The 13,393-nt window shown below is 48.7% G+C and overlaps 1 protein-coding gene across 1 annotated transcript; it reads right to left on the reverse strand.

Moving 5' to 3' along the window:
• Positions 1-6,512: 6,512 nt before the first annotated feature.
• LOC140722033 (uncharacterized) lies at positions 6,513-11,970 on the reverse strand. The gene is made up of 2 exons (XM_073036842.1): positions 11,942-11,970; positions 6,513-9,161 (listed from the first exon to the last, which is right to left on the reverse strand). Exon 2 carries the CDS (start codon positions 8,433-8,435, stop codon positions 6,702-6,704), a length of 1,734 nt encoding a protein of 577 aa, XP_072892943.1. The 5' UTR covers positions 8,436-9,161; positions 11,942-11,970; the 3' UTR covers positions 6,513-6,701.
• Positions 11,971-13,393: the final 1,423 nt, after the last annotated feature.

Here is a 13,393-nt window from a genome sequence, read left to right on the forward strand (position 1 = left end):
GTCGAGTCAGGAATGTTCATATTGTGACCCCGTTAATCCGAAAAACCAATCCAGACACCACGCGCCAGACAGGAATGGCCGACCGTCTGGTGCGACACGCTAGGGAGGATATATTTGCTACTAATGCATTGTCAACAAGAAATAAAAGACTTACCAAGAGATTAATGCTAATGTACATGTCCTATGTGGACACGAGTTTTACCTCCATTCCAGTATCACCAGCAGGGACGGCTGCATCAATGAAGGTACGCAGAGAGACAATACAGAAAGGATGGCCTGCAACTACGAATAGATGTTCAATATTTGTTCGGGATTATTGGGCATACAGAGCTGAACTGTCAGCATTGGAAGATATGGTCCTCCAGGGGAACAGGTTTGTGTCTTCAGGACGTCACACAAGGAAGTGTTCCAGAAGGTTCACGAAGTGCACCCGGATGAGGAAAGAAACGTAAACAACGAGCTGATGAAGTGACGTACTGTCCAAGAAGGAACCGAGACATCTGACGGACCACTACTTCATACGAGATATGTCGTACCCACAGACCAAAGCAGCAAGCAAATCCCCTGACTCCACCCCCTGTACCAGACAAGCCGTCCTTCACATTCGGTGATTAGTTGTTTGATTGTAATGGGAAGAGTCATATTGTTGCGACAGACTTCTCTTCCAGTCACCCAGAGTTTGCAACAACACAATCAATATCCAGGAAAGCAATCATCACCTTCTCAAAAACTGCGTTTGCGTGGCATGGAGCTGCACAGAATCATAGAAAACCACAGCACGTTACAGGCCCTTCGGCCCACAATGTTGTGCCGACCGTGTAACCTAGTCTAGAACCTGCCGAGAATTTCTCTAACGCGTGGCCCACTATTTTGCTAAGCTCCGTGTACCTATCTAAGAATCTGTTAAAAGACCCTATTATACCCGCTTTTACCGCTGCCCCTGGCAGTGCATTGCACACACACACACACACACACACACACACACACACACACACACACACACACACACACACACACACACACACACACACACACACACACACACACACACCACTCTCTGTGCAAAAACTTACCTCAGAAATCCCCCTTGAAGCTACTAACAAGCACCTTAAAAATATGCTCGCTCGTGTTAGCCACTTCATCCCTGGCTACCCACACGAACAATGCCCCTCTTCAGCTTATACATGTCGATCGGGTCACCTCTCGTCATCCGTCCCTTCACGGAGAAAAGGTCAAGTTTACTCAACCTATACTCACAAGGCATGTTCTGCACCATCCTTGTAAACCTGCGCTGCACACTCTCTATAGCATCTACATTCTTCCTGTAGTGAGGTGACCAGAACTGAAAACAGTCATCCAAGTGGGCTCTTCACAAGCTCTTTATAGATCTAACATTACCTTGAACTCAATTCCACAGTTGATGAAGGTCATCACACCATACGCCTTCCTAGCAACCTGTCAACCCGTGCTGTAGCTTTGAGTGTCCTACGGACACCGACTCGTTGATTCTCCACACTGCCAAGAGACTTAACATTAATACTGAGCTGTGTCTACAAATTTGACAGACCAAAACGAATCATTCACACGCAAGTGGGCTGAACACCCCCCGCCAATTCTCAGCCTGTTCCTGCCTCCTAATGATGTCCCGCTTTAACCTCTGACAACCCTGAATGGGAATCAGGATTAAAACCTTTGGCGCTGTGAGGTTCTACTTGTGGCGGACGGTGCGAAGCTGCTCGGCGAAGTGCTCCGCTAACTGGCTCAGGGTGGAGGAGCAACACCTTATATTCTGTCTCGGTGCACTCCAACCGGATCAGCTGAACCATAACACCCGCCTTGTCTTCTGAATCCAGAGCCCCAAGGGAAAACAGCACCGGCTCACTACAAGATGACAGCAGAGCTCTGCTCAAATAAAGAAGTGAAACAAAGAGCAGGAGAGTGGTGGTGGAGGGCAACTCGTTGGGTCTGGTTGTCCAGAAGGAAATGGAGAAAGCTCGTGTGGTTTTCCTGGTGGGAGGGGGAGGTGTACATGGACGGGGTATCCACAGTGAAAGTAAGATGATCGGGGCCAGGGGACTTGAAATCATTTGTAATGAGTTTGTGTGTGCTGCTTGGATTTCCAGCATCTGCAGATCTACGCTTGCTCGTGAATGGGAGATTCCGTTTGTTGGAGGGCAACTCGTTGGGTCTGGTTGTCCAGAAGGAAATGGAGAAAGCTCGTGTGGCTTTCCTGGTGGGAGGGGGAGGTGTACATGGACGGGGTATCCACAGTGAAAGTAAGATGATCGGGGCCAGGGGACTTGAAATCATTTGTAATGAGTTTGTGTGTGCTGCTTGGATTTCCAGCATCTGCAGATCTACGCTTGCTCGTGAATGGGAAATTCCGTTTGTTGCGGACGGAGCGAACACACTTGTCAAAGTCGACTCCTGATCAACGTTGGGTCTCATCGACGTAGAGGAGGCCTCACTGGGAGCAACAGGTACGGCACAGCAACCTGACAGACTCGCAGGTGAAGTGTTGCCTCACTGGGAGCAACAGGTACGGCACAGCAACCTGACAGACTCGCAGGTGAAGTGTTGCCTCACTGGGAGCAACAGGTACGGCACAGCAACCTGACAGACTCGCAGGTGAAGTGTTGCCTCACCTGGAAGGTCTGTTCGTGATCCAGACTGGGACTGAGGGAGGAAGTAAATGGGAGTGTATAGAACTTCCCTCGCTTGCAAGGATATGTTCCGGGGGGGGGGGGGGGATTAGTGGGAAGGGACGAATGGAATCCTTGTGGAAAGCAGGACGTTGGGGGTGGGGCTGGGGAGGTAAAGATAGGAAGCTGTTTAGTCAATACAACCGTACAAATCGGGAGGTTTATAAAAAATGTCAGCTCCTGTGAATGTGTTTGGTGAGCCCATAGTCGGTGTCTTCCTCGGGTCCACTGTCATCTGAATCTGCCAGGGTGGATGGTGGAGGGTTTTACAGAGATGACAAGTGGAGTAGGGGTCAGACGGGTTCACAGAATGGTGATGGGTGTAGGTGTAGAAGGGCTGTCACAGATGGCGGAGGCTACACGGATCGGAGATGTTAACAGAAATGGAGAGAGCTGTAGGGTTTGGAACCATTTTCACAGAGAGCGAGTGGTGTAGCAATGTTTCTCCACCGCTGGGGGAATGCACTTCACTTCTACCATTTTTGTCTGTAACCAGCTGGAACCTGTGTTGTATCAGAGAGCTTTGCTAATAATGTTCGTGCATCACCATGCTGATGGTACCTGAGCACTCGACTGCAGACCGGCAGCTGTGTCACTGGGAAAATGCTGAACACGCTGATTAAGCAGACAAACAGAATGCACCCTGACCTTGAACTTGTGTCCGAAGCAGTGAATGTACACGCTTGTGCTTTTTTGGAGAACAGCTATTACTCGCTCTTGTGCCGGTCTTCCCTCGCTGCAAGTAAAAATAAGCGCTGTTATGACTGATACACTCTTTTGAGTTAATTGTTGGTCATAAGACAAAGTGAAAAGGTGCTTGACACCACCTCCTACCCAGACACCCAATCATACCTGCACCCTACTCCCCACGGCTTCGCCATCTCACCACTACACCGCAAGTCATAGGAACTGAAATACTCATTCCATTCATTGAGTCTTCTCCACCATTCGATCATGGCTATAGGATTTTCCCTCTAAACCCCATTCTGCTGCTTTCTACCTTTCACCTTCAACAGCCTTATTAATCAGCAACCCACCATTTACTTACTTAAAGTCCGTTACGCCGCTGGTGTTTAGGACAGCAATGAAGAGGTTCACCAGGATGTTGTCTGGATTAGAGGCATGAGCTACTGTGTAAGGAGAGTTCGGACAAACTTGGGCTGTTTTCTCTGGAGTGGAGGAGAATCAGGGTGACCTGAGAGAACTTGATCAGAATAAGAGAGGGATAGAAAGAGTAGATAGCCACCATTTTTTAACCGTCCGTGTCAAAATGTCTAAGCCCAGACAGCATGCTTTTGGAGAGATGAGGGAGCTGTGGAATTCATTGCCACGGACGGCTCAGAGGCCAAGTCATCAGGTTTAGTTAAAACAGAATTTGATCAGTACTTGATTAGTAAGGGTGTCAAAGGTCATGGGGAAGGCAGGAGAATGGGGTTGAGAAGAAAAATAACAGACACTGGGACAGGTACAGAAAGAGGAAACTTTAGAGTGAGACGTGTCAAGGACAGACAGATGGGACAGACTCAGATAGGGGTTCTTGTCCGGCACGGAGCAGTGGGGCTGAACACCAGTTCGTTTTCCACTCTCGGTCCTTCACTGAGACCATTTCTCATCAGTACACGTTTTACAAACAATACGTATCATTGATTAAGTTCAACATAAATTTATTATCAAAGTGTGTGAACAAAATGCTATCAAACAATTAATTCCTTTTCTTTTTGACAAGGCAACTCAATGCTCACCCCCAGCCTGGTAGGGAATGGGACCAATTCCAGAGGGGGAGGGGTGGGTGAGTCTGGGACTTAGTAAAGGAGCCCTAACTCCATCCTCCTTATTCCCCTTTTCCCTTCTCACTCCCCTCCCTCCCACTCCACTGCATGTGTTTGTGTGTGAGAGACCTGCCTGCCCAGTCACACACCATCAGCGATGTGCGCTTCCCCCAACACACTCACACTCCTCTGTACACAGCAATTCTCACCAGCTCAGAAGATCCAAAAATCTTATACCCTCCCTCCTGCACCAACTCCTTAGCCATGTGTTAAACAGTTTATTCTTCCTCTTCCTGGCCCGTGGCACAGATGGCAGTCCTGAGGTCACAGCCCTGGACGAGCAGCCATTTAACTTAGCAGCCCACTCCCTGAACTGCCTTTGAGAAGCTCGTTACTCGACCACCCTATATCATTGTTACCCACATGGACCACGACCTTCACTGTTCACCCTCCCGGGAAATGCTGAGCACTCGACTCGAAATGTCACAGACCCGAGCACACAGGAGGCAACATGTCATCCTGGAATCTCATTCTCACCCACAAAACATCCAGTCAGTTCCCTGAGCTGCTGAATCACCTCTGACCACAGCTCACCTCTTCTCCACCCTTCCCTTCTCAGTCTCGGAGCCAGACTAAGTGCCAGAGACCCTGTTGCTGAATCACCTCTGACCTCAGCTCACCTCGTCTCCTCCCTTCCCTTCTCAGTCTCAGAGCCAGACTAAGTGCCAGAGACCCTGTTGCTGAATCACCTCTGACCACAACTCACCTCGTCTCCTCCCTTCCCTTCTCAGTCTCGGAGCCAGACTAAGTGCCAGAGACCCTGTTGCTGAATCACCTCTGACCACAGCTCACCTCGTCTCCTCCCTTCCCTTCTCAGTCTCAGAGCCAGACTAAGTGCCAGAGACCCTGTTGCTGTGACTTTCCTTTACTTGGTCATCCCACCATCCCCGACTGTACTTAAAGTGATACCTGTGTTGTTCAGGGGGATGGACACAGAGGTAAACTGCACTCGCTGTTTCCCCCTTCCCCTTCCTGTCACCCAGTTTCCTGTGCCTTGCACCTTGGGTTCAACTACCTCTCAAATGTCCTACCTATCACCCCTTCAGACTCCCGAATGATCTGGAGTTCATCCAGTTCCAGCTCCAACTCCGTAATGTGGATTGTTCGGAGCTGAAGCTGGATGGACTTCTCACAGGTGTAGTTATCAGACACAGGAGGGTCCCAGCCTTCCCACATCCCGCAAAGGAGCTTTCCACTATCCTGCCTGACATCTCCACTGTTCCAACTGAGCAAATGTTAAGATAAAAATTCTAGTTCCATCATGATTTTGCCTTCTCTGACTGAATGCTCTCCCCACTGAAACCTCAAAGAGATAAAGCCTCAAAGTCTCCGCTCTGACTCTGCCCACTCTGACACTGGCCGCTCCACTTGCTCCTGCCTGACCTGATGCTGATTGGCCACTGCTGAAAGCTCAAAAATCACCTGCCCTGAACCACTGCCCTTAATACTCGGTCGGTGAACCTGAGTGAATTACGTCCTCTCAAGCTTCTGATCTCTCCGATTCACGATGGATCAAAGCTTGGTAGGGCGACACAAGGATAAATGACAGACTGAAACCCATCCCACAGTCTGAGCAGGTGACCACCCTCCCCACAGTGTGAACCCACCACTGTCTCTGCAGTGTGGATCAGTGTGTGAATCCCTTCCCACAGTCTGAGCAGGTGACCACCCTCCCCACAATGTGAACCCACCACTGTCTCTGCAGTGTGGATCAGTGTGTGAATGCCTTCCCACAGTCTGAGCAGGTGACCACCCTCCCCACAGTGTGAACTCACCACTGTCTCTGCAGTGTGGATCAGTGTGTGAATGCCTTCCCACAGTCTGAGCAGGTGACCACCCTCACCACAGTGTGAACTCACCACTGTCTCTGCAGTGTGGATCAGTGTGTAAATGCCATCCCACAGTCAGAGCAGGTGACCACCCTCCCCACAGTGTGTACCCACCACTGTCTCTGCAGTGTGGATCAGTGTGTGAATTCCTTCCCACAGTCTGAGCAGGTCAACGTCCTCTCACTGCTGAAAACAATCTGGTCTTTTGTTAGCCGAGATGAATGTATGCATTAATTCCCACAGTCAGAGCAGATGAACAGCTTCTATACAGTGTGAACTCGCTGATGTTCGCTCAGTGATGTCTGAGTGAATTCCTTCCCGTCTGAGCAGGTGATGTTCAGTCAGTTGAGATGTCTGAGTGAATTCATTCCCACAATCAGAACAGGTGACTGGCATCGCCCAGTGTGAACTCGCTGATGAACTTTGAAGCCTGATGACTGAGTGAATCCCTTTCCACAATCTGAGCAGGTGAACGGTTTCTCCCCAGTGTGAATTCGGCTGTGCCTCACCAGGTTGGATGACTGAGTGAATCCCTTCCCACATTCAGAGCATGTGAATGGCTTCTCCCCAGTGTGAATTCGGCTGTGCTTCACAAAGGTGTCGGAATCAGTGAATCCCTTCCCACATTCAGAGCACGTGAACGGTTTCTCCCCAGTGTGAATTCGGCTGTGCTTCACAAGGGAGTATGAATCAGCGAATCCCTTCCCACATTCAGAGCACTTGAACGGTTTCTCCCCAGTGTGAATTTGGTAGTGCCTCACCAGGTTGGATGACTGAGTAAATCCCTTCCCACATTCAGAGCATGTGAATGGCTTCTCCCCAGTGTGAACTTGCTGATGTTCAGTCAGTTGAGATGACCGGGCAAATCCTTTCCCACATTCAGAGGAAGTGAATGGCCTCTCCCCAGTGTGAACTCGCTGATGTACTTTCAGATTTGATGACTGAGTGAATCCCTTCCCACATTCAGAGCACGTGAATGGCTTCTCCCCAGTGTGAATTCGGCTGTGCTTCACAAGGGAGTATGAATAAGCAAATCCCTTCCCACATTCAGAGCAGCTGAACGGTTTCGCCCCAGTGTGAATTCGCTGATGTACTTTCAGATGAGATGACTGAGTGAACCCCTTGCCACATTGAAAGCAGCTGAACGGTTTCTCCCCAGTGTGAATTCGGCTGTGCTTCACAAGGGAGTATGAATAAGCAAATCCCTTCCCACATTCAGAGCAGCTGAACGGTTTCTCCCCAGTGTGAATTCGGCTGTGCTTCACAAGGGAGTATGAATAAGCAAATCCCTTCCCACATTCGGAGCAAGTGAACGGTTTCTCCCCAGTGTGAACTCGCTGATGTTCAGTCAGTTGAGATGACCGGGCAAATCCTTTCCCACATTCAGAGGAAGTGAATGGCCTCTCCCCAGTGTGAATTCGCTGATGTACTTTCAGATTTGATGACTGAGTGAACTCCTTGCCACATTGAAAGCAGCTGAACGGTTTCTCCCCACTGTGAACTCGGCTGTGCTTCACAAGGGAGTATGAATAAGCAAATCCCTGCCCACATTCAGAGCAGCTGAACGGTTTCTCCCCAGTGTGAATTCGCTGATGTACTTTCAGATGAGATGACTGAGTGAACCCCTTGCCACATTGAAAACAGCTGAACGGTTTCTCCCCAGTGTGAACTCGCTGATGTTCAGTCAGTTGAAATGACCGAGCAAATCCTTTCCCACATTCAGAGCAAGTGAATGGCCTCTTCCCAGTGTGAACTTGCTGATGTTCAGTCAGTTGAGATGACCGGGCAAATCCTTTCCCACATTCAGAGCAAGTGAATGGCCTCTCCCCAGTGTGAATTCGCTGATGTACTTTCAGATTTGATGACTGAGTGAACCCCTTGCCACATTGAAAACAGCTGAACGGTTTCTCCCCAGTGTGAACTCGCTGATGTTCAGTCAGTTGAAATGACCGGGCAAATCCTTTCCCACATTCAGAGCAAGTGAATGGCCTCTCCCCAGTGTGAACTCGCTGGTGTCTCTGTAGTGTGGATGAACGAGTGAATCTCTTCCCACAGTCTAAGCAGGTGAATGGCATCTTTTCAGTGTGAACTCACTGGTGTTCATTCAGTTGGGATGATTGAGTGAATCCTTTCCCACACAGGGCAGGTGATTGGCCTCTCCCCGGTGTGAACTCGTTGGTGTCACTGTGGCGTGGTTGAGTGTGTGAATGCCTTCCCACCATGTAAACAGGTTACCGTCCTCTCACTGGTGAATTTTTGGATCTATCTTTAGCATCGACAACGGAATGAATTGCTTCCCACTGTCAGAACAGGTGGAGCATCTCACTAAGGTGTGAACTTGCTGATGTATCTTCAGGCTGGATGACTGAGTAGTTCCCCTCCCTCACACAGAGCAGGTGAATTGCCTCTCTCCACTGTGAACTCACTGGCATGTCTGTGGGTAGGCTGTGAGTGAATACCTTCCCACACTGAGAGAAGGAGAATGATATCTCACTGCGATCAATCATCTGTCAATTCAGACAATCAGACGTTAGAATCCCTTCTACAATCAATGCATTGAAGAATTGAACTCCAGTGAACAAATGCTGGTGTGTTCTCAGCTCCCCGGTTCCAGTGGATTTCAGTGAGTTACAACAGAAAACTTCATTTCAGACACAAAACACATTTCCAGCTGGGATGAGATAATTCTTCATCTCCAAGGATTGACAACAGATGTGTCGGTCTTGCAAAGGAAATATTTGGCCACTCCTTATATATCCGGAAAGAGACAGCCCATGCATAAGTGTTCTGCCATTTCAAACCTGTAAAAATATTTGAAAGGACATCAATAGGTGAAGGACAGTTTTTCAGGTGAGATTTTAGTCTGTGGTGAGAAAATAAGAAAAAGGAGTAGGAGAACATCATCTGGCCTGTCTCCACCAACCTGCCTTTTCCCCATCGCCCTTCATTTCCCTACTTTGCAAACATCTATCCAACCTCGTCTCAAATGCATTTACTGAGGTAGCCTCCACTGCTTCATTGGGCAAAGAATCCACCGATTCACCTCCCTCAGGGAAAAGCAGTTCTTCAGCTCCATCCCAAATGCCCTGAAGTGATGTGGTCTAGTTCTAGTCTCACCTACCAGTGGAAACAACCTTCCTGCCTCTATCTTACCTATCTGATTCATAATTTTACATTTTTTTATAAGATCTTCTCTCAATGTGAGCTCTGGCATCATATTACCCAGTTCATCTCAAGCTGAGATATACTGCAGGCTACTGTGGGAAGCGAGGGAGGAGATTGTTGAGCATCTGGCGATGATCATTGTCTCATCAATAGGGATGGAAGAAGCACCCGAGGATTGTTCAAGAAAGGGAGTAGAGGTAACCCAGGAAATTATAGACCAGTGAGTCTTGCATCGGTGGTGGGCAATTTGTTGGACAAGATCCTAAGAGGGAGGAGTAATGAGCATCAGATTAGGGGTAGTCAGCATGGCTTTGTCAAGGGCAGGTCATGCTTTACCAACCTGACTGAACTCTTTGGGGATGTAACATTGATGAAGGTAGAACATTGGATGTAGTGTACGTGGTTTTCAGTAAGACTTTCGATAAGGTTCCCCATATGAGGCTCATTGAGAAAGTAACGAGGAAGGATCCAAGGAGAGCTGCTTTGTGGATCCAGAACTAGCTTGTCCACAGAAGGCAAAGGGTGGTTGTCGATGGTTTGTATTGTGCATGGAGGATGTGACCAGTGATATTCTGCAGCGATCTGTTCTGGGACCCCTCCTCTCTCCTCATTCTGACCTTTAAAAATGACCTTGATGAGGAAGTAGAAGGGTGGGTGTGTAAGTTTGTCGATGACACAAATGTAGGGGGTGCTGTGGATAGTCTGAATGGTTGTCACAGTAGAGCGTGACATCGATAGGATGCAGAACTGGACTGAGAATTGGCAGATGGAGTTCAACCTGGTGGTTCATTTCGGTAGGTCCAATTTGAAGACAGAATACAATATTAATGATAGGACTCTTGGCAGTTTGGAGGATCAGCGAGATCTTGGGATCTGTGTCAATAGTTCATACAAAGCTGCTACGCAGCTGGAAAATGTTTTTAAGAAGGCCTTCATGAGCAATGGGACTGAGTTCAAAAGCGGTGAGGTACTATTACAGATATAAAAGGCCTTCGTTAGGCCCTACTTTTAGCACTCTGTTCAATTCTGATCACCTCACTACTGGAAAAAATGCTCTAAATAGGGTGCAGAGGAGATTTACAAGGATGTTGCTTGGATTGGAGAACATGCCTTATAATAATAGGTTGAGTAAACTTTGGAGTGATGGAAGATGAGAGGTGACCTGAGAGAGTTGTATAAGATGATGAGAGGCATTGATCGTGTGGATAGCCAGAGGTTTTTTCCCAGGGCTGAGCTAGCTAACATGCGGGGGCATAGTTTTAAGGTGCTTGGAAGTAGGTACAAGGGGGATACCAGAGGTAATTTTTTCGCACAGAGAGTGGTGGGTGCATGGAATGCACTGCCAGTGACGGTGGTAGAGGCGGATACAATCAGGGTCTTTTCAGACACTGTTAGGTATGTACGTGGAGCTTAGAATAATAGAGGTCTATGTGGTAGTCAAACTCTAGACAGTTTCAAGAGTAGGTTTTATGGTCAGCATGATATTGTGGGCCGAAGGGCCTGTAATATATTGCAGACTTCTGTTTCTATGTTTAGATATGAACTCCTCATCTTCTAACATGTCACGGATCAGGCATCCTGACTGACCAACAAATTCTCTGACTGTATTCCCTCTGTATGAGAATGGGCTCTTTCACCCTTCAATCAACCTGTGACTTGGCTCACTTTGTCTCTGTCCTTTGTTTCAAGGACTATTTCAAGTTCAGGTCATGTTCCACAACATTACAAAGTGAACTTGTTACTACATGTCTGATCCTGGAGATTTTCTAATTACTGGGATCCCCTCCCACCCCCAGCTGATTGACAGTGATGAACCCATCGATGGCAATGCCAATGGCTGTGAAGGGGAGGGCAGTAGTTTTTTCTCATTGGAGTGTGGCACCTTTGTGATGTGAAAGCTACGGGTCATTTGTCATTGAGGACGAGAGGATTTACCCAGAGAGAACTAAAGCTGACGGGAGGATTTCTTTTTCACATACAGCTCTAATTCACATTTTCACGAACTGGGAGGGAGACTCTTCCGAGAGTAACTGGACACCATATTTTTGTTCCGAGGTACTGATCCTTGGATTTTCACAGCTGGAAGCCGGCATTATTTAGGACGTACTTTCCAGGGACAACGCTGGCAGTGTCACCCATGGCTGCCTCTTTACCCAGAAGCGCCCGCGAGCAAGAAACCTATCAGTCCGCCATCCAAGGAACGGGCGATGCGCATGCGCCGCAGAAATGGCGGCGCCGCCAGCTCTTATCCGCCGTAAACTCCCCGTGGCTCGGGTAAATCGCGGGGCTGAGAGAGGCGGAAAAATCTAGAAGTGTCCTGAGCTGCAGGACCAGTGTGGATGGAGCTCATTGTAAGTTTTCTTTAATCGCGGTTCAGACGCTGGTGATTAAGTTCCCACCCCGGCCCCGCTCCTACCTGCGTCCGATCCCTGAGCGCCTCTCGTCTGCTGAGCGCATGCGCGATATCCGGGAATGGGCTGCGACGCCCGCGCATGCGCATTTGCTTAAACAGGAGAAATCAGCTGATGAGGAAATCCAAAACAACACACACACAAAATGCTGGAGGAACCCAGGGGGGCAGAAAGCAACGATGGAGAGGAGTGAACAGTCGGCGTTTTAGACCGACACTCTTCTTCAGGACTGGAAAGGAAGAGAGGGAGTCAGAATGTGTGTATGTGGGATGGGGGGGGGGGGGGGGGGGTGGAGGGAAGGTGATAGATGAAACCGGGAGATTGGTCAGGGGTGAAGTAAACAGTTGGGAAGCTGATTGCTGACAGAGATCAAGGGCTGGAGAACAGTATTGACGATGCTGATAATAACAACAATAATAATAATAATCATACATTCTTTATTGATCCCCGAGTGGGGAATTCTTTCGTTACAGCAGCAAGGTTTAAGCAGTATGCAGACTTTACTAAAGAATAAAATAGAGAGTAATAATATACACAATAATACTGTACCAATGTGCAAACATAATGTGTGATATAATAATGCAGAGACTATTGAACAACGACGTGTGTTCTCCAGTCGCAGAAAGGTGAACTGTTGTGTGTGCCTTTATTGCATTTGGTAGGAGAGATTTTCTGTAACGATCCTTGTGACTGCGGAGCTGAGTGAGTCTGTTCGAAACGGGGTGGGGGGCTCCGCTGACAAGTCAGTAGGTCATGCAGAGGATGTGACAGATTGTCCACAATGGATAACAGTTTGCTCCGTGACCTCCTCTCTGCCGCTAACTGAAAAGACTCCGGGTTGTTGACAAGGTTGGAAACATCCTTTCTGCTGGTTCTCGCTCTGCCACCAGCATCTGCCAGGATTGGGTGAGCTCGCCGCAACACGTAGGTGATGGCAGCGTTCACTCTCGCAAGAAACTGCTTGGCAAAGTGTAGAGGGTCCAATGAAGACCTTGACTGCGGTCACACCAGCCTCTCCAGCAACTTCGGCACACGAGATGTGAGGGCAATTGTTCTGTAGTCATCAAGTCACGTTTGTGTTACCTTCTTGGGTAGAGGAACCAAGCAGGAAGTCTTCCATTACAAAGGTGCTACAAAATACCAGACTCGCTTTCAATACACTGGAGCTGATACCGTCGGGGCCCAACGGCCTTGCCTTGATGTACTGTCTCCAGCTGTCTCGTCAGCCTGACCTGTAGTCACAGATGGCGGTGGAGGAGGCGGGGTAGGGTGGTCATACCCATGCAAGAAGGATACTCCAAGGCAGCGGGCTGGAAAAACAGCACATCGGAGAAGTCATCAGGGGTAGGAAGAGTGTGCGGTCTTGGCAAGAGGTGGGGCAGGGAACAGCAGGAGATGCCAAGCTGAACCTGCTTTGAAAATCAAATCCGATTTATTGGCCCTGTCAAGGCAGCCCT

This window comes from Hemitrygon akajei, unplaced genomic scaffold, assembly GCF_048418815.1.
Source record: "Hemitrygon akajei unplaced genomic scaffold, sHemAka1.3 Scf000067, whole genome shotgun sequence".
In the NCBI taxonomy this organism is placed as follows: domain Eukaryota; kingdom Metazoa; phylum Chordata; class Chondrichthyes; order Myliobatiformes; family Dasyatidae; genus Hemitrygon; species Hemitrygon akajei.